This window comes from Solanum dulcamara, chromosome 4 (genome assembly GCF_947179165.1).
Source record: "Solanum dulcamara chromosome 4, daSolDulc1.2, whole genome shotgun sequence".
Lineage (NCBI taxonomy): Eukaryota > Viridiplantae > Streptophyta > Magnoliopsida > Solanales > Solanaceae > Solanum > Solanum dulcamara.
This window is the reverse complement of record NC_077240.1, coordinates 5,909,090-5,930,997: the sequence shown is the minus strand read 5'-3', so window position 1 is coordinate 5,930,997 and position 21,908 is coordinate 5,909,090. Positions and strand designations below refer to the sequence as shown.

At 35.5% G+C, this 21,908-nt stretch overlaps 3 protein-coding genes and 1 non-coding gene across 5 annotated transcripts; 2 read left to right on the top strand and 2 right to left on the bottom strand.

Annotated features, from left to right (window-relative positions):
- Positions 1-139: 139 nt before the first annotated feature.
- On the bottom strand, positions 140-6,355 carry LOC129885755 (uncharacterized). Of its 2 annotated transcripts, none has more exons than XR_008766120.1 (4): positions 5,377-6,355; positions 1,994-3,539; positions 649-1,091; positions 140-450 (listed from the first exon to the last, which is right to left on the bottom strand). XR_008766120.1 is itself a non-coding variant. In XM_055960161.1 (4 exons), the coding sequence occupies exons 1-3, from the start codon at positions 6,192-6,194 to the stop codon at positions 717-719; spliced, it is 2,739 nt and encodes a 912-aa protein (XP_055816136.1). In that variant the 5' UTR covers positions 6,195-6,355; the 3' UTR covers positions 140-450; positions 680-716. The 2 variants fall into 2 exon arrangements, 1 of the variants encoding a protein (XP_055816136.1); XM_055960161.1 differs by having other exon boundaries at positions 680-1,091.
- Positions 6,356-7,892: 1,537 nt separating this feature from the next.
- On the top strand, positions 7,893-13,939 carry LOC129885754 (chaperone protein dnaJ A6, chloroplastic-like). Its single transcript, XM_055960160.1, has 8 exons — positions 7,893-8,151; positions 8,880-8,994; positions 10,450-10,591; positions 10,726-10,783; positions 11,328-11,370; positions 12,491-12,539; positions 12,651-12,731; positions 12,827-13,939. Exons 2-8 carry the CDS (start codon positions 8,888-8,890, stop codon positions 13,682-13,684), a joined length of 1,338 nt encoding a protein of 445 aa, XP_055816135.1. The 5' UTR covers positions 7,893-8,151; positions 8,880-8,887; the 3' UTR covers positions 13,685-13,939.
- Positions 13,940-14,642: 703 nt separating this feature from the next.
- Positions 14,643-14,727, bottom strand: TRNAM-CAU (transfer RNA methionine (anticodon CAU)). The gene is given in 2 exon segments: positions 14,643-14,678; positions 14,690-14,727. It is a non-coding gene; the product is annotated as a tRNA-Met (tRNA).
- A 4,877-nt stretch (positions 14,728-19,604) lies between these two features.
- LOC129885753 (7-deoxyloganetin glucosyltransferase-like) lies at positions 19,605-21,887 on the top strand. The gene is made up of 3 exons (XM_055960159.1): positions 19,605-20,347; positions 20,585-21,293; positions 21,565-21,887. Exons 1-3 carry the CDS (start codon positions 19,828-19,830, stop codon positions 21,800-21,802), a joined length of 1,467 nt encoding a protein of 488 aa, XP_055816134.1. The 5' UTR covers positions 19,605-19,827; the 3' UTR covers positions 21,803-21,887.
- Positions 21,888-21,908: the final 21 nt, after the last annotated feature.

The following is a 21,908-nucleotide window of genomic DNA, read 5'->3' as shown; positions in this document are numbered from 1 at the left end:
CCTGGGATTGGAGATCCTTTTGATAGAGAGCACTCTACCTACTTAGTGCGCCGACCAGGTGCAAATGCAGATCAATCCAATTAACTGGCCTCAAAAATACAGATGGTTAAACCAGAAAAAAAAATGGTAGAAAGCCAATGGGGGGGGGGGGATGTAACCCTCTCAAGATATAACTAGATTATAAAGAGGCTCATAGAGCTAACCAGTGACATACATAAACAGATATATACACATGACCAGAATATACACTGTTCAATTTCATACATAGAAACACATCTTCTGTCTTCTGTAATTCAACATACCGGAAAGAGGAATATAACAAACTACACTATTCCGGGGATGAATTTACAGCAAACTGAGTATACCAGCTAAAACTCCATCTCCTAAGAAAAGATCGCATGCATGCTTTGTAACAGCTATCTCTTTAGGTAGAAAATAGACCTGCAACTTCTGTAATTTAAGATGATATATGTTGAGTCAGTAAAATAAGTTTGCCAAAGAATAAACTAATACAGTGTAGTATTTTAGCAAGAAAAACTAGCTGCATGCCAATTTTTCACAGTTGAGACATGTGAAGAAGGAAATAAGTGGCAGAAATATTTGTTTGTTACTAATTGCAGCTAGAGCTTAAGCAAGTCAAGGAATTACCACATGTATCAGGACATTGAGAAGCACGCACCACAAGATGTCCCAGTGGAAATCAGAAACGTGAGGACTCAAGGAAAGACACTCTCCAGATGTCCAGATATTTTAGCCTTGCAGTCTGGACACATAAATCCAATTGAATCTGAATGAGCTTCTGTATCATAAGCTTCAAGCTTGAATTCCGCTCTGCACCACACACATACTGTTGAAAGTTGATTCAATTCTTCCATGTTTAACATGATTCCTCCAGAATCAAATCCAACCGATGCAAAAGCCTCTTCCATCCTTGCATCATTACCCAATCCAATAGAAGTTGCGGGTAAAGATGGAGATTCATGACCATCATCAAAGCTGTATTCAAAAGGTTCTATCTCATCCAGCCTAAGCTCCTCAAATCCTGTTCCATTATCCAGATTCTGACCAATAGCAGAAACTTCGCCATTGTCCTACAGAGGTTTTAGGAAAAATAGATTACAAACCCATGAATTAGGGAATTAGTTGAACAAGAATTAGCAGGAGTTATAGCATCTATCAAACAGAATAGTCATGAAATAAGCTAATATCCAAAACCTTGCTGCATAAAACCACAACAAAACAGTGATCTGCACATATGGAATTAGCAATAACAGCGATAATTCTCAAAGAATTAAATCCTTTCAAACAGTCAGGATAGTGGAACTAATAACACAAGTTAGATTAATGTAAGAAACACAAGAGGATAGTAACATGTTCACTACTTAAGTAGATGCTACAGTAAGTGGGATAAAAAGTTATAACATCTTAATGATTCCTAATGATGATAAACTGACGGATAAAAAGGCTTCTTCCTCAGTGCATCAGATAGGTTGGGTTATCAATAAGTAGTAAAAACAGTATCGAAAGTTGATCAGACCAGGAATGTATTTAGAGGCTTGGTAAACCTTGAGAGTAGAGGGGTGTCTTAACATAAAACCTTTTTTCTGGATACATATTTTGGACACCCTTATCTTCAATCTATATATTTTGTTTCCATACAGACTGAAGTAAGCACATTATAGCTTTGGCCAAATTGACCTGAAATTGTCATCATAACCAAGTCATGCCATTTTTCATTCTCACCTATGTTGGAGATGAACAAAAGACAAAAAAAGCCCTAATACAAAAAATCCTAGGCAAGATAACCAAATTAAGTTTTGAAAAAAACAAAATGATCAGGAATCAACGAAGTTGAGTATTTGTCAGGAACTCAGAAAAGGAGGAAAAATTGCTTGGTGCATTTTTTTACAGGATAAAAACAAAGAACAAGGTCGTCCTCAGCAACTATGAGATAAATGTATGACCTCCACAGATGCAGAAAATGCATTTTTACCTTACTTGATCCTGAAAGAATGCCAGTAGAGTTGTGGAATGATTGCACCATAGGCGTTGAAAAGCCAGCTAGCCCATCTCGAGTAGCATATTTCTGAAGAGTGAACTCCATAGTCTCGGATTCCACATCATTATTTGCTTTAGTCAGGCTGTGTCCAAGACAAACTGATAGCTGGTTATTCCCATCATTCTTCATGTCATCACTCTCAGGGTGCTCAAAAGCACTATGAGATGGTTGCACCATAGACACCGAGAAGCTGGTTAACCCATTCAGAGTAGCATTTTCCTGAAAAGTCAGTTCCATAGTTTCTGATTCAACATCATTTGCTTTAGTCAGGCTGTTTCCCTTACCCACTGCTACCTTATCAGTTCCATCCTTCCTCACGACACCATCCCTAGAGTGCTCTAAATCATTATGCAGCGACTGCACCATAGAGACTGAAGAGCTAGTTAATGCATTCTGACTAGCGATTTCCTGAAAAGTTAATTCCATGGTCTCTGGTTGAACATCATCATTTTCTTTTGCCTGCTTGTTACCCAGGTCCTGCGTTACCTTGTTGCTTCCAGCCTTCTTCGCATTATCACCCTCAGGATGCTCAGAATCATTGGTGGAGATCACTCTCGGATTGAACTTGTTGGCCAAGATCTCACCACTCTTATCTTTATCTACTTGCGTGAAGGCATTATCAGGCTGATTTCTGCCTTGTTCAAGACATGTTTCAGCCTTAAATTCCTTGGTATCTGATAATCCAGTATCAGTGTTTGACCACGCCACTTGGTTAATGTTGGTAGCCATATTTCCATCCAAGTCCATTGAAGTACTAGATGGCATGCCGCTGCCCTTGGTCGCAGGTCTAGCACTAGTAGTTTCTACAACTGCATTTTGGGCAATTTCAATTAAAGCATCCATTTTACATGTCCTTGAAAACAACCCATCAGGATGTGGAGATTGAACACCCTTGTTTGCTGCAACAGCAGCAGCTACATCCACAGTTCCTCTAGCATTGTTTCTAACATGGACTCCTACATGACCATTGTAACTACGCCGTTCTTCAAATACCTTATGACAGAACTGGCATTCATATTTTCCACCTCTAATTATGACCCCATCACCAACAGATGGCCCAACCTTGTACCTTCTTGTGGTCCGCTGGTGAAATGAGAACAGATGCTGCAAATATGCATTCTTTTCTTCAAATGTCAAGTTGCATTTATAACATTCGAAAATGTCTTGAACTTTAACCTCAGGGAGATTATCCATCTCCATCAAGCAAACTTCACTGAGATGTAGGTCTAGATTAGATAAACTGCGTACAGCTGTATGTGCAACTACGCCATGCGTTGCTACATCACCTTTTTGAAGAGAACGAGGATTTTCTTGGATATCTGTTGACAAAACCAAACTGGTATCACTGTGGAAGTTACTCACACTTTTAGCAACAGTGTCATCAACCTGCTGAGTAGGCTGGTTTGCTTCACCAGACAAAAAATGGGACCGCAAGTATGATGAAGCCTCTTTGCATGATATAAACTGTTGACCAGTAGGGCTAACAGAGAAAATGCCAAGTAAGAAGAAAATACTGGAATTAGCACACAAAACAAGAGAGGTTCAGTAAACATCTTATAATTAGGACATAAACACTTTTACAAAAGGATCAAGCAACCTATCCAGTGAATTAGCATCATGAATACAAAATCCGGGTAAGTCAATTAACAAATTAAAAAGTTCGAATATACAGCATTTGAACTGAAAATCTTGCATTTCCATCAACCATCTGCCACCAACAGGAACCCCATCTTATGTTCTTACATGATTATAACTGAAAAATTTAATGTGATCTAGATCAATAGTGTTAAAGGCTTTCTGATCCACCCACCATAGCACAGCTTCTGGTTGCTTTCCCAAAATACGAAAGACCAAAAAAGAGACAAATAACCCTCTGCCACTGCGAAGAGATTAAATTCTCCATAGAAGTTCTCTGGTTTAGAAAAAAACTGATTGACAAATGTAAAATATCCAAAAGGATGGCTTCTAGAATTAGTTTTAGATCGGAATTGTAATTACAATCTTCATAATATGTTTTCAGCAACCACAAGAAAGTGAACCAAAGTATACCCTAGTATTTGCAAATGCAAGAAATGCATCAAGCAGCAGATGGAAATAAACTTCAAGCTTTTTGATCAACAACCAATGAGATCTGTGAAACTTCAAGACAGCATTGTCTTTACCAAAGGGTCATTAAAGAGAAGGCTATGGCATCCAACTAAAAAATTAAGTACCATCATGTGGAGCACACCTAATTTTTTAGCATCCATGAGACTTCACATTTGGACTTGGATAATAAAAAGGACCTCAGACTGTCTGATGCATATTATTTCTTAATGAAGAGAGGGAAGTCTGTATAGAAATTATGTTAATATGTGAATGAGCAAGGAAATTTTATGAAGACCAAAATGGTAATCTACTCAAGAGATTCGAGTTTTTTTCCTAAATCTTCCTTAACAATCAAATGAACTTTACAAGGGAAGGACTGTGTAGTGAAAAGGAGCCTTCACCTCCGAAAATGAGGTTGAAGCTTCGAGTCAACTAGGGAGCAAAGTGGGAAGGGGCCATTGGACAAAGGGGCTGGTGCAAAGTTTTGCCAATATTTCAGTCTTCATAATTCTAGAGAAGAAATTCTGGAGACAAATGTTTATTTACTTGCACCAAGCTGTGCAGGAGCTTATTCAAGGTAGATTCAAAATTTCAAGTTAAAAGTAGGTTTCTATTAATCAGCTAAAATGAGTTCCATGTGAAATTGAGTGATTATCTCGATCTAAGTTATTATGCTAAATCTGGTAATACTTCAATCTCAGCTAATGCTTGCATCCACTAATTTGAAAATGGTCATCATCAAGATGCAACACAATAATTTTACCTACTTCACGATCGTAGAAAATTCAACAAGCGGAACTATTCAATCATTCCTACTGTCCTGCATGTAGATTGTAGGCTGCAATATGCTTAGGATTGGGATTCCATGAGCTATGTACCCGGTTCTTGAGAAAGAAACCTGATTGCTTCCATGCTATCCCAATAGCATGCATTGTATCAGTGCATATACTTTCAGGAATCAAATATAAAATATGCACAAACTCATTGAAGAACTCAAACTTTCCACAACAAAACATGCAATTTCATAAAACTTCAATTAACACGTGCAATGAAATCGCAACACATACAATCTGCAACAGAATGACCTTTAGCATTTCCATCACAACATTAGCAGTTCATACTACGCAATTTCAAAAGCAAACAACAATGACCCGCATAACCATAATGCATAAAAGCTTATAAATGAAAATGTAATTAACAAGCAAAAGTAAGTAGAAAAAGTTAACAACCTCACAATTCTACGACAATAAACCCAAACTCGACCATCCCGTCTTCGTAAGGCTAGCAAGAGCTTCCAACCAATAGGCAATGTATCACCAAATCCACTAGCATCAACATATTTCCTCCTCTTCCTTCTGCTACACCACTGTCCCTCCAAATCCCTAACAAAGCCGAGTACGTCTTCTTCAGTCTGTAACCCGACAGTCCTTTTCTCCAATTCTCCACTGTATAATTTATCCCCATTATTCTCCAAATTGTTTAAATCCACCACCTCACCATTTTTATTCACAATTTCCACTTCACTCCTAACCCCAGTCTCTTTCAGCTTCTTGTTATCCTTAGGTTTCCGTCCTCTCTTCCTCTTTTTGTCATGTTCATTCATTAAAAGTAGGGTCTTTTCTTGAATCCCGGAAGTAACCGACTGTGTAATCGGAGGAGGAGGAACAAACGGTGGCGGTGGCGGCGGCGGTGGAGATTGAGAATTGGGATTGTGAATTAAGTACTTAAGAAAATGAAGAATTGCGTGATTTTCAGGATCGGAAGTAGAAGGGGGTTTGAGTTGTGAAGTTGAAGGGTGAAGACCGGGCACGCGAGAACGGTGGTGCTGGTGGCGGAGACGGGAATAGGTTTGACGACGGCTTCCGGCGGATTCATTGAAGAGGGACCGATCAATTTGGGGAATAACGACTTCTTTAGTACGCCGGAGATCGTAAGCGGAGTCGGAGCAAAGGGAAAGTGCGTGGAGCTCAGATTGGGAAAGTTTACTGATATCTATGTGAGACAGTGCTTCCAACTTGGGCACGCAAGTGCGTGCAACTGTCGCCATTTCCGATGAGAATTCCGACAGGGAAAATAAGGTGGCGCTGCTTACTAACGACTTACATGTGACTCCATCGACCGGAGGAACATAACCAAACGAAATGATATATGAATATTTTTATAAGGTTTGACACCTAATATGGAAAGAGTAATAACTAGTAATGATGATTAATCAAATTCAAATCCTCAGTATTTGTAACTTGGTAATATAAGGGGGTGATTTGATTATTGGGATTAGGAAACTAATCTTCTTATTAAATTTGAGATTGTGTTTATCCATCATTTAATTATTGTATTAGATAAAAAATTTGGTATTCTATCCCATAATAATAGATAAAGAAATTTTAATTCTATGATTATAAAGAGATAAAAAAAAAAAATTGAACCAAGCAACGAGAATTTATAAAGAGAGATAAAAAAATAGCATTTTTTTATGTATATAAATTCTTTTAAAAAAAACTTTTTCAATTGAAAGATTATTTAACTTTTTAAAATTATAATGGTATCATATAAAAATAAGCATTTACTGTAGTAAATTAGTAATAGTAATTTTTTGGGATTGCTTAAGATAGGACATCAAAGAAAAAGATCAAACACAATTAGATCTTACCCTTTGTAGGTACAAAAAGAATGCTATCTCTATTAGTGGATTCATGCTCAAACCTTAATTTGCTACAAAGTATATAGTTCACAACTTTATTACCATATAAATTTTCTTTCAGTTCTTGATGTGTTTATTATCACATGGAAGAGTTTGAGATATCAAAAACTTAATTCGGACAATTTTCAAAGTAGTTATTAATTCACAAAACAAGTAAAAAAGATACAATTGAGTCCATTGGAATTAAATCACATAATGGTTAGCTAATGGTGAAATAACATGCTTTTAATTAAAATGATACTACAAGCTAATGCAACATTTTTTTTTTGGTTTCTACTTGGTGTTCAGAGCCCGCATTGGACCCCGATTAAATCCGGATGATGGATCACGCATTGCAGGCTCATTCGAAGGTGACGCTCCCAACAAAATTTTCTCCATACTCAGAGTTCGAACCCGAGACCTCTAGTCAAAGATAAAATAGTCTCACCACTCCAGCACAATCCATGTTGATAGTTAATGCAACATTGGTTGGGCAAAAGGAGCGAAAATGGCCTAATGAGATATTTATGGAATTAATTACGAAGTCAAATACAAATCTGTTTTAAATGTTTGGAACGGTATTTCTCATATAATCATCCAGACTAGTAATATTATTAAACTAATTTTTTTAATGGAAAAACAACTCACCTTTACTTGCACAAATTGGCTATATTATCAATTGATTTTTTTTTTTGATATTATCAAATATAATTATTTGCAATCATTTTAAGATGTCTTTTAGGAAATATGTTATTTGTTATTTAGGTATGAGCTAAGTCTAAGATAGAATACAATAACAACATATTCAGTAAAATCTCACAAATCTAAAATAGAATAATCTCTAAAAATTCAAACAGAAATTGTATTCGTGTTATAGTCTTACAAAATTTTATAATAATTGAATCTGTTTCATTATATATTTATTCTATACTCGATTAAGTATCCATATACAATAAAAAATTGATTTTAAGGCAGCTATTCTATACGGGTACATTCAAGTAGGAATCAACTCACGTCAAGTAATATTTGAATGGGCCAGATATTTGTTGAATTGGGTAGGGCGCAGACACAAGTTTAAGATACAGCGAACCAATATAGAAGCCTAATGTTAGTGGTATAAGTATAACAACAGATAGCCTATTCTCGAAAGCTCTCTCTCTTTTCTTCAGTCTTCGGAGCCTCATCTTCGCAAGCACACTTTCTCCGTCACTCCTCTCAACCACCACACAACCACCGCCGCCGTTACCGTTGCCGTTGCCGTTGCCGCAGCGGCACGTAAACATCGCAAAATTCCGGCCAATCTCAGTCACAGTTCAGTCCTTTTGTAGGTTATCAAAACTCCATCTGTATTTAGTAAAGATGTAAAAAGAGGAAACATATTTCTGGTCTACCTGTATTGACTTTTTAATTATATGGGCGACAATTTCTATTTCTGTTATACTATGCTCTGCTCTAAAAATCTTAACATTTTCATGTTTGCTTACAAGATTATGTGTCTAATTTTGTGCTATTTTTTCCCTTTTCATTTAATTGTGTGTTAACAACATCTTGTGTTTGTTGTTAATAATTACTTCAATGTGGAAAGTGGAAGCTTGTAATGAGCTTTTAGAATCTTTATCTCCAAACAATAGGGAATGATAAATGGCACCTAATTTCAATCTTACCCCAATAACCAGGAGTTGGTACAGACTAATGCTTATTTTTGGGGGAGGGGGAGGGATGCTCTTCTCTATAGAAATATTCTTGGCTTAGTTGATTATTATCTGTATTTACCTATAAAGAATAATGAAACAGTACAAGATTGGCTGTCCAAGTGTCTTTGTATGTAGCGAAAGATTCTTTATCACATTCAATTATTGTAAATTATGGCGGATCTTTTCCCTTGGTCCATCTTCTTGTTAATTAGCGGAAAGACGTTTTAAAAATCTGTCCTTTGCCTTCTGAATGTAGTCCTTTCTATTCTACCACTACCTCTCTCGGAATGTTTTAAGTGGAAATAATTCAACTTGCAATGAGGAACTCATTCTAATGTGATGCTTGATGTACATGCAGTAAATTAGATGGCAATCATACCTTGTGGAAGCACATGGGTTGCCCAGTGGGGAGTTCAGCCTCAGTTTGTGCCAAAATTTCATGTTACAAATAAATTATCGGCATCTACATTTTGGTGAGTCATACTTGGGCATTATTGAACATGAATCACTTATTTGTTGTATAAGCAATATGCTTTCTTTCGAAACTTCATGGATTTTGTCTGGAAATGTTTCTGTATTAGCCGTGACAACTAATCTTTGTTATCTTTTGTGTATCTACCTATTAAACCCCCAAACCCTTTTGCCGACTATAATCTTTTCATTTTCAAATTCTCAAATGTTGTGAACTCATTCCTGTGGACTGACTTTCTATTTACTTATGCTTGGTTAACCTCACAGCCTCATCTGTATTCTGTTGGATTTTAAACTCTGTATGTTTTTTAGTCATTAATGCAAACTTTGTTTGCTAAAAGTTAATGTAATTGGTGATACAATTTAATTAGATGGGGGAGAATATTTCGGTCCTCTTCTGAATAGGGACGTCTTGAACTAATACGTTTCCTAGTTATAATTCAGAATTTTACGTAGGCTCTAGATTTGAACCTACAGCACTTTATGACAGTTGCATGAGTAATTTTTTGCATTAACCATTTGGTTGTGACCTTGATAGAATATTGTCCCACAGTTCAACTGTAAGAATCCGGAACAAATGAATGTGCCATTAATGCATACTCTTTTGGAGATTAGTAGTTTCCATTGACAAATGTGGTTGGCGTTGGATGATGCATATCAGTAAAAGTTGATGCAAAAGTGTCATATAAGGTCTGTATAAAAGATGAAAGTTACATAATGTTCTGAATAGTAGAAGGTGAAAGATACACGTTGACTTTAAAGAGTTTCTGATTTTTCTGAAAAAGAATAGATAAATATATGTAAGTGCAACTTGATGGTTTTAGTTATACCCATAAATCATGTCTGTTTGTGTTAACCACAACACAATTTTAATCCCACCTACTTTCTAATGAAAAACAAACGAGACGTTGATCCAGTCCAGCCCCATGGCTAGTCCACAAAGAAATGAGGAGTATGTCGGGTTTTTTTTTCTCGTTTGGAGCATGCTCCTCTATAATTTAATAGGCCATGCTTGGGAGAATTTGACATCTCTTTTTACACTTAAGTGAGTACTTGATATTTTGGCCTGCATAGATGATTGGGCATTGGATTTCCTTCCTACTTTAGGGGCCAGTTGAATTCTTCTCGCACAGTCATTTACATTTAGCCCTAGGGCTTTGTTTAGTGGTAAGAAGGCAATGGGTAATGTGTGGGTCATGAGTTTGAACCCTGCCACTGACTAAAACATTGATGTAAGTTGAGAATGGTAGAGGGATGGATCCATTATTCACCGAGGTTCAAACTGTGCACCAGCTAGCTCTTGGGGAATGCTCGGTTATCTAAATGAATAATCCAACCATTTACACATTATGAAAATTGACATGTTTTCTGCCCCAAGAGACGACTGCCATATCTACCTGCTTAGCCAGCAGATGGCCATCTGCCCGCACTTTTTGACCTTGTTATTGTCTATGCAGTTTCTCAAGCAAGATAAGGGCATTGTCATCCCCAAATTCAACCCTTTTTTGTCAAGAATCCCTGCAAGCACTTTTCAGTTCAGTATCAAACAAGAGCCCATATCAACGAAGGGGGACCCGTTTAGTTGTTAGAGCTGAAAAAGTAAGATGCTATGCAGATATACACTTCCTAGAATGTGATTTCATTGTGAGATTATGAGTTACATTTATGTTTGTGTGTGAGTTTGTAAATATATAGCATAGTAAAGCTGGTTTAATGCTGTTACATCCTCACAGGATTACTATGATGTCCTTGGTGTATCTAGAAACGCTAGCAAATCAGAAATCAAAAGTTGTGAGTACAATCTTCACTCTTTTCTTTTCTATTCTCTGGTTTCGAGTTTCCTCAACAAAGTTCATTTTAGCTTCTAGATGGTATTGTATAATGAGCCTTTATTGGCAGTCTCTGTGTTTGTCAAGAGATAAGGTTGTGACTAGTATTGCTTTCTTAATTTGCTGGTGGTGGTGAATATTACTATAATTGTTTTTGTGCATTGATTTTTGTTTTGGTAGTAGTGGTGAGAATCAGAATATCTGGTATATAATGTGCAAACAAGAATTATCCTTCTTGTTAGAAACTAGTTTTATCTTCTTTGTATGCATTTTCAAAATGGGCCTCCTGAAATTTGGTCTCTCTTGAAAGTTTTTAAGTTATAGAATGTCAAAATTAGCATCCTAACCTAGTCAGTTTACATATTCTGTCTACTAGAATTCGCTAATCACTTATGTCCTTGAATTTTGACTGTAAATTAGAACTACTGATAGGTTGCTCAAGATCTGTGTAATTGATAAAGATACATTCATGTTATGTTTCTGATCCACTGTTTTTTCTTGTTTAGCTTATCGAAAGCTTGCAAGGAGTTACCATCCTGATGTGAACAAGTGAGTATAGTCCTTGGAATTTTGAGATGTGATGCCCTTTACTGTGATCTTCTTGTTGAAAGATGGTCTAAAGTAGAATATATTTGGCTTTTCTCTAGCTTGAAATTTACTTCTTTATTTTGTTGAAGAGCCATGTTGACCTACTCAAGCTCAGATGATTGAGTCCTTTCACTGATTTTATTTATAGTTCGTGGAAATTTGAGATTGAGATGCTTTCTACTATGGTCTTGTTGTTGAAAGATGATATAGAGTAGTACATACTTATCTTTTTCTCTACCTTTAATTTTCTTTTGTATCTTTTTGTACCTGCTCAAGAACAGATGATTGACTTTACAAACTTTGATTTTTCCTTCTTTTGTGAGGAGAATAATAGTAGAAACTAGTAAATGAAGGTTCAGACTTAAGGAATAGTTATGGAGGAAGATGGATGAAGAATTTTGGAGTGGATATGTGAAACTATGAATTTACCATATAATAGCATATCTTGTCTAGATTATTTTTTTATCCAGGTTATACTTTTATTTTTGAGTGGGTAAAATAATTAAAATGCTGCTAGTTGCTGCTGCAAGGAATTGCCATGGTATTTGTCTCATATTTCTTTGGAAAAGGGCATTATTTGAGGCCTTACACCGACTCTTTATGTTTCTTTACATGTAAATATGTTATATTAACATGCTTTTTACCATAATTCTGTGGCCTTTCTGTTGTATGTTTGAACTACATGGAAATTAGCAGAACATATCCATATGATTCCATCCACAAATTCTAAGAGTTATTTTTTCAATTAGTAAAAAAATAGGCAGGGCTTATAACAGTGAGTATTTGGTCTCTGATTACTGTAAATGACCCAAGAAATTAAAAAAAATCAACTTTTCCCACTATAGAGCATTTTACTGGAAAGGTCACACAGCTGATGATAAGAAGTTCCCGTAGAAATAAACATAAGATGTTGGGGATAGCTATAAAGTGTTTATTAGTTGAATTTACAAGCTTTAGTTTCCTATTGACATATGTAAGTATATATTCATATGAATGTGCAGTGTCATTGTAGGTCTATACTTTTTTTCCTTTACACTATGTAAGATCCTTATATGTGCATTCATGTTCTTCCACATTGTAGAGAACCTGGAGCTGAACAGAAATTTAAGGAGATCAGCAATGCGTATGAGGTATAGTTCTTTTTCTTGGTCCCCTTTGTCCTACTAAAAGGTACTGACAATTGCTGACCATAATGGAGAATATCTCAAGCATTTCTTATGACATTTAATGTTTTACAACAGGTTTTGTCCGATGATGAGAAACGTTCCATATATGATAAATATGGGGAGGCTGGTCTTAAAGGAGCTGGCATGGGCATGGGGGTGAGAATTTCTTACTTTATAAGAAGATATAGCAATAGTAGCAGATGGTTATCTTACCTATATAATTTTTTTGACTTATTGTTCCTTATTCGTAGGATTTTAGCAACGCCTTTGATTTGTTTGAGTCTTTGTTCGACGGCTTTGGTGGTATGGGTGGCATGGGTGGTATGGGAGGTAGAGGTTCTCGGAGCAGGGCCACAGAAGGTGAAGACCAGGGCTATAATCTGGTTTTGAATTTCAAAGAAGCTGTATTTGGGGTTGAGAAGGAGATTGAAATTAGCAGGCTTGAAACTTGTGGCACCTGTGATGGATCAGGTGCAAAACCTGGGACTAAACCGTCGACCTGTAATACTTGTGGTGGGCAAGGGCAGGTTGTGTCCTCAGCAAGGACCCCACTGGGTGTTTTCCAGCAGGTGACAACATGCTCTTCTTGTGGAGGGACTGGAGAGATTTCTACTCCTTGCGGCACCTGCAATGGTGATGGCCGAGTGAGGAAGTCAAAACGCATTAGCTTGAAAGTTCCACCTGGTGTAGATTCAGGTAGCCGTTTAAGGGTTCGTTCAGAAGGTAATGCAGGAAGGAGAGGTGGACCCCCCGGAGATCTTTTTGTCATGATTGAAGTCCTCCCAGATCCAGTATTAAAACGGGACGACACCAATATTCTCTACAATTGCAAAGTTTCTTACATTGATGCGATATTGGGTACAACTATGAAGGTTCCTACAGTAGATGGGATGGTCGATCTAAAGATTCCAGCAGGTACCCAGCCAGGGACAACATTGGTCATGGCCAAAAAAGGGGTGCCATTCCTGAGCAAACCAAATATGAGGGGTGATCAATTGGTAAGAGTGCAAGTTGAGATTCCAAAACGGTTGAGTAGTGAAGAAAGAAAGCTCATAGAAGAACTTGCCAATCTAAACAAGCCTAAAGCTGCTACCAACAGTAAGAGATAGCTTGTAGCTGAAGCAACCAGATTGTTTTTGTTTTCTAATACTTGCAATGATCAATATTCTGGTATGCTCTACCTACTGGCACACCAATATTAATGTTGATTCCTCGAACTCTATATAGCATAGTCGTAGACAGAGACAATTTTGAGGTTTGATTTTTTATTATGTACTGTACCTACACCCAGTGAAATGCTTAAAAAGGATCAAGAGGGCTGAGCTAAGATTGTTGATGTCTCAATATTTATTCTATATTTATCATTTTCTTCTCCATCAAAACTGATCTGAGGTTGCTTGTAAGCTGTGTTATTCAATAACCACTTCCATATTTTTACCTTCAAGCTTTAGTTTCAGTGTTCCTTTTTCTGTATCATAAGTAATAATTCTCCCGTCCTTTTCTTCATTTTGTTGATACGAGATGAAAAAACTTGCAACTTGTCTTCCCTGACCAAAATTTTTGTTCGGCCCAAAATAAAAGGTGGGCATGCTGGATCGGGAAGGAGAAGTTCTGGTGCATATTAACATGGAGTAGCTTTAACTTTTACCTCAAAAGTTAATTCACGAGATGAAGAGTTGTGGACAGTTAATTCACAAGGTGAAGAATTGCAGATCTGCTATAAGTTGCCTAGTCTCCTTATCCTCCCCGACGTGATGAAGGCATCACACTATTTTTTCAGTCCTTCATAGAGCACTAATAAGAGCAGAAGCACCTATGCATCCTTTTTTTTAATTTGTGTAGAATCTTAGAAATAGCAACAGCCGCAACAATATATTACGGAGAATCTCACGTCCAAGCTAGAATTGGATAGAAATATGATGATTTTCAGATATTAACGTTACGATACAAGGCAAATGGCTCATGGTTCTAAGAAGATAAGCTGTCTATGAGGGGGGAAAAATAGAAGGTATATTAGTGAAACATGGGATAAACAGAAAAAGTATAAATAATGCTGTTAAAAAAGAATGGGGTGAGAGAGGCTCGAACTCTCGACCTCAGGATTACTCAGAAGCTATGAGACCTACGCGCTAGCCAACTGCGCCACCACCCCTGTTTGTTCTATATCTAACATTTTTGCTTTATTTTGAAATTTCTCACCTCCCAAGTCTGCAGTTTCTTAAAGAATTTCTGCTCATTTGAGTGAAAAAGACAGCAGCCAGATCTTGAATGGATTCTCTGGTTTCCCAAGCAATTTAATTAACCAGAAAAGTCATATTAGTAGAAAGAAAAAATTAATGATATATTTTAAAATCATTTACCAGAACATTCATGCAGAATATTGGAAGTAAGTATATATATATATATATATATATATATATATATATATATATATATATGTGTGTGTGTGATAATTGTGGATGGTAGGGATAAAATGTCTGGTGAAAACAGTGATAGAAAATATTTCTTGTTGATAACGTTCAATGTGTTAAGAAATATACTAGTTTAACAATTAAAGGGAAAAACAGCAATTAAAGGATTAATAAATAGAAAGAGAGAGTTTAGAGAAAGTATGTAATCTTTGATTTTTTCTCTATCAGAATAGCCAAAAATGGCCTTATTTATAGATGAACAAACGTAGGTAAGTTGGACAATTTGCCAACAATTTGCCTTAGTGGTGGGTTGAAAATAGACATCCACTCACTTAACACTTCCCCTTAGATGTCCATGTGAAATGTGTCTTAAAAGTTTTATATGTAAATAATATACATAAAAAAGGGCAGCCCGGTGCACTTAAGCTCCCGCTATGCGCAGGGTCCGGGGAAGGGCCCGACCACAAGGGTCTGTTGTACGCAGCCTTACCTTGCATTTCTGTCAGAGGCTGTTTCCAAGGCTTGAACCTGTATTTATGTAAATAATATACATATTTATCGTAAACATTCATAAATATTGTGTCTACATATCTGGTATTATGCCTTGATTGCTACCTCATTAAAAACCTTACCAGGAAAACCCAGTGGGACAAAACTTTGGTTAAGAAAAAAAGAGTGCAACGCGTATTTTACTTCCCCTGATAAAAACTTCATTTGATATTTTGTAGACGACGCATTCCAACCTTATATCTTAGTTTCTCATTATGAAGCCACCTTTCAATTGAGCTATGCACTTGGCATTGTCTCTGAATATAACTGTGGGTACTTTAACATCATTTTTCAGACCATATCTTTCTTTGATGAACTGTATCATCGATCTCAACCACACACATTCTCTACTTGCTTCATGAATTGCTATTATTTCAGCATGATTTGAAGAAGTAGCAACAATGGACTATTTTGTAGATCGTCATGATATAGCAGTTCCTCCATGTGTAAATAGATAGTATGTCTGAGATCGAGCTTTATGTGGGTCTGATAAATAACCTGCATCTGCATAACCAATAAGGTCTACGCAACCTTTGTTAGTATATAACAAACCCATATCAATAGTATCCTTTAGGTATCGCAAAATATGTTTGATACCGTTTCAATGCCTTCGCGTTGGGGATGAACTATACCTTGCTAGCAAATTAATAGAAAATGTTATATCAGGTCTAGTTGCGTTAGCAAGATATATAAGTGCACCAATAGCACTGAGATATGGTACTTCAGGACCAAGAATTTCTTCATTCTCTTCTGGAGGTAGAAATTGATCTTTTTCCACTTCAAGTGATCGAACAACCATTGGAGTACTTAATGGATGTGCTTTGTCCATGTAAAATCTTTTTAAGATTTTCTCAGTGTAGGCAGATTGATGGACAAAAACTCATTTGTTAAATGTTCAATTTGCATACCTAGACAAAGTTTTGTCTTTCCAAGGTCTTTTATTTCAAATTCTTTCTTTAGATATTTAATTGCCTTTTGGACCTCTTCAGGGGTTTCAATGAGATTTATGTCATCAACATAAACGGCGAGTATAACAAACTCTGATTTTTTTTCTTAATAAAAACACATGGACAAACAACATCATTAATATAGCCTTCATTTATTAAGTACTCACTTAGGCGATTATACCATATGCGCCCTGATTGTTTCAGACCATATAATGATCTTTGCAGTTTTATTGAGTACATCTCCCGAGATTTATTACATGTTTCAGGCAATTTTAGTCCTTCTAGGATTTTCATGTAAATTTCATTATCCAGTGAACCATAAAGGTAAGCTGTAACTACATCCATTAGATGTATTTCAAGATTTTTATGTACAGCTAGACTGATGAGATATCGAAATGTTATTTCATCCATAACAGGTGAATATGTTTCTTCATAGTTGACCCTGGGTCTTTGAGAGAATCCTTGTGAAATAAGGCGTGCTTTGTATCTTATAATTTCATTTCTCTCATTTCGTTTTCGCACAAAAACCCATTTATAGCCAACTGGTTTCACACCTTCAGGGGTTTGGACTACAGGTCTAAAAACCTCACGTTTAGCAAGCGAGTCTAATTCTGATTGAATTGTTTTTTTCCATTTTGGTCAATCACATCTACATCGACATTCTTCGAAGGATTTAGGCTCAAGACTAATGAGGACCTGCAGGTGGAGGTCACAATAGAACCCACCACGATCTGTGAAGGCAACTACGTCCAAAATATATTTCTGGTCTGAGACACTCTTGGTTATATCAAGATATTCAATATCCATTTCATTTAGTGTCTCAACATGATATCCATTTCTGCGGATATCTTTAAAACTTAACAAGTTTCTTGAGGATTTAGAAGAAAATAGTGCATCTTCTATAACAATTTTTGTCCCCTTAGGCAGAATTATAGTAGCTCTTCCGGAGCCTTCTATTATTTTTGAATTACCAGAAATTATAGTAACATTTGATTTTCTTCTTAGCAAGTTAGAAAAATATTTCTCGTCTTTAAATATAGCATGGGTTGTTTCACTATCAATTACACAAATATCTTCGTGATTGGTCATTGATCCAAATAAAATTTGAGGCATTTCCATATTTTCTTCAATAAAAAATATAATAAGTATTAACACATGGTACATTACACAAATTTTATTTATCTACATTGACTAGGAAAATACAAACATCATATTTAATACAGATAAGAAGAAAAATATTTACATATTATTAGTCCTATCAATATTCATATTTTCGTCTGGAAAATTAAAGAAATAAGCTACATCCAAATGCATGGGCTCAATATTATCTTCAGTGATAAAATTTGTCTCTAGATTATTTTTTGTCATTTTTAATGATGCCTGATATAGCTGAACCAGACATTTTGAAGACCGGCAAGTCCGCGACTAGTGCCCCACGCCTCCACATTTATGACATACATTTTCTGAATTATTCTTCGGTAAAGCTTCTAGCTTTTTACCCTGCCTTTTATATTGCTGATCATTTCTCGATGCCAGCCGAGTATCATGATTAAAATTCCTTCTTTGACCACGACCACGACTGGGGTCATGACCTCTTTCTCGTTGGTTATAATATGCATGATTCACTTCAGGGAGTGACAAAGAACCAACGGATCGACTATCATGATTTTTCATTAATAGTTCATTGTGGTGTTCAGCAATTAGAAGGTGAGAAAGTAATTCAGAATATTTTTTAATTTTTTTTTCGCGATATTGCTGCTGCATGAGCATATTCGCGTATGGAATGTGAAGTATGTCTTTTCAAGTTTATCTTGCTCAGTGATCTCTTCTCCGCATAAATTTAACTGAGCTATAATTCTAAACAGAGCAGAATTATATTCAGTTATATTTTTGAAATCCATTAATCTCAGATTTAGCCAATCATGACGAGCTTGTGGAAGCATGACCAACTTCAGGTGGTCATATCTTTCTTTTAAATTTTTTCACAATTTAAGGGGGTCTTTTAATGTGAGACATTGTAATTTTAGCCCCTCGTCAAGATGGTGACGGGGAAATATCATGCCTTTAGCACGGTCTTGATTGGATGCCGTATTGTCATCTTTAATGGTGTCTGCCAGACCCATTGATTCTAAATGAATTTCGGCATCAAGTGCCCATGATGAGTAGCCTTTTCCAGAGATATCAAGAGCAGTAAATTCAAGTTTGGAAATATTTGTCATTTTATAAAAATAAAATTAAATAAAACTCTTACCACTTTTGTTACCTTGAATAAATAGCAGAGTTTCGTGTTAATAACGTGTTAAAAAATATACTAGTTTAACAATTAAAGGAAAAAACAGCAACTAAAGAATTAATAAATAGAAAGAGAGAGTTTAGAAAAAGTATGTAATCTTTGATTTTTTTCTTTATCAGAATAGCCAAAAATGGCCTTATTTATAAATGAACAAATATAGGCAAGTTGGACAATTTGCCAATAATTTGCCTTAGTGGTGGGTCCATGAAAATGGACATCCACTCACTTAACACAATGCAAAAAATAAATAGATTCTCTTACGTCTGATTTTGTCTCTTCTCTTGGATTCTTCATTTGTTTTAATTGTTCACAACCCATAAATTATTTAACATCTGTTTGTACGCCATAAATTATTTAACAGGATACTATTTTTTATTAGAAAAATATTTTCTGATATTTAGTTATCAGAAAATGTAAATACTCTCATTCAAAACGGGTAAAAACGAAACTCATTATTTTTTCAACAATTATTTTCAACTTCTAATCTTATACTATACTCAACAACTTTAATCAGAAAAGAGACAAAAATATCTCTATATTATAAAAAATAGTTGATAAATATTCTTCATCCATTTTTTTTTGTCTAAAAATACCCTAATCTATTATTTTTTTCAAGAATATCCCTAAAGTCAGCATCCTAAACTTGATGAATTTTTACAAATTAAAAAAAGTCACATGGCCTAGTATGATTGGCTACATATATTACTTAATTTAAAAACTAAATCCCTTTCATTTCTTTAATCCCAAAGGCCAAAAGCACGCGTTTGAGTTACGTCTTACTACTCTCTTCAATTTCCTCTCACAATATATCTAATATGGAACTTGCTTTAGGTGACAAATGCACCTCATCTCCAGAAATTTCTCGAATTAAAATCTGTTAAACTTGTTTGCTCGATCCTCATTGGCCCTGCCACATGTCAATTAGGTTCCTCACAGTCAAATACTGAGAAATATTTTCATAAAAAAAATGAACTTTAACAGGAAAAAATGACTTTATATATTCTAGATTATTATTCTTGAGCCACAACCTCAATTATAGAAACGGAGTAAAAATGGAGTGTCATGAAGAAAAAAAATCCCCAAATCCTCATGCTGTGTGCATACCATTTCCATCACAAGGCCACATAAATCCTATGCTAAAACTTTCCATTCTCCTTCACTCCAAAGGCTTTCACATAACATTTGTCAACTCAGAATATAATCACAAGAGATTAATCAAATCCAAAAGCCCTTCTTTTCTTGAAAATAATTTCCAAGATTTCATCTTTGAAACAATTCCAGATGGACTTCCTCCTATTGATTCTAATGCTACACAACATATTCCTTCTCTTTGTTTATCCACAAAAGGAAATTGTTTAGCCCCATTTAGAGAGCTTTTAATCAAGATTAATAATTCATCTGATGTTCCTCCAGTGACTTGCATAATTTTTGATGGAATTATGACATTTGCTTTATTGGCTGCTCAAGAAATTGGTGTACCAAGTGTTAGCTTCAGAACTACAAATGCTTGCAGTTTCATGTGCAATAAACATTTGCCTCTCCTTATTGAAAAAGGAATTCTGCCTCTAAAAGGTAATAACAAGTCTACTTTATTGTCACTATCTATATTATTCAACTTTGTAGTTTGCAGTGCTAAAGGCATAAAAATTAATTTTTGTAACCGTAAAATAATTTTTCTATATATGCACCAATAAATGAAAAATGGGTGGAAAATCTTACATCCCACAGAAAAACACAAGTAATCTGTTAAATGCATAAAATTGATGCATACATTAATAAATTATATGCCTTATTTTATTTTCCATGCAGATGAAAGTGACATAACAAATGGGTATTTGGACACGGTAATAGATTTTATACCAAGTATGAAAAATCTTCGTCTTAGAGAATTTCCCAGCCAAATCAGAACCACAAATATAAATGACAAAATGTTGAATTTCATTATGGGAGAAACTGAAGGAGCTTCAAAAGCATCAGCTATTATTTTCCACACTTTTGATTCACTTGAATTTAATGTGTTAAACGATCTATCCTTAATTTGTCCTCCACTTTACACAATTGGACCTCTTCAATTACTCACTGATCAACTACCAGAAAAAAGCCTTAAATTCCTTAGAGCAAATTTATGGAAAGAAGATGAGGATTGTGTCCACTGGCTAAATTCAAAAGAGGAAAAATCAGTGGTTTATGTGAATTTTGGTAGCATAACAGTATTGACAAAAAAACAACTCGTGGAATTTGCATGGGGACTTGCTAATAGCAAGAAGAATTTTTTCTGGGTAATTAGGTCTGATGCAGTTGTTGGTGATGATTCTATAATGTTACCAAGTGAATTCGTCGAAGAAACAAAAGAAAGAGGCTTAATTTCAAGATGGTGTTACCAAGAACAAGTTTTGCAACATTCATCAATTGGTGCGTTTTTGACTCATTGTGGATGGAATTCAGTGATGGAAAGTATAGGAAGTGGTGTACCGATGATTTGTTGGCCATTTTTTGCTGATCAGCACATAAACTGCAGGTATATATGCATGTTTATATTTTAATCATTGATTGTATATGCATCATATAGTTTTGACCCAACAGATCTTATAGTTTTGTCTATTGGACAACAATTATAGTTTGACCAGGCTTTTAAAAGCATTTCAAAGTATATTTCAAAAAAGCACTTTTTGAGGAAAAACTACTTTTTCAACTTCTGAAAAGCTTTTTTTTCCCTTGAAAGCTTGTTTGGCCAAACAGAGTAAGTAGGGTGGATTCAAAATATAAGATTTCTTGATTTTGATGTGCAGGTATGCATGTTATGAATGGGGTGTTGGTATAGAAATTGGCAAGAATGTTAAGAGAGATGAAGTTGAAAAGATTGCAAGGGAAATGATGGATGGAGATAAAGGTAAGAAAGTGAAGAAAAAGGTAAGTAAGTGGAAAAAATTGGCAAAAGAAGCTACTGGAATTGAGGGTTCATCAAGCTTGAATTTAGATAAATTAGTGAAAGATGTACTTCTATCCAATTATTCAGTTAGTAATTAGGTGAAGATTATCAAATTGGAGTTGATGTCTCATTAAGAAATTTGATTTCCTCAATATATCTGTTAACTCATTTTATTCTTCATTGCTTCTCTCAGGAGATTGAACA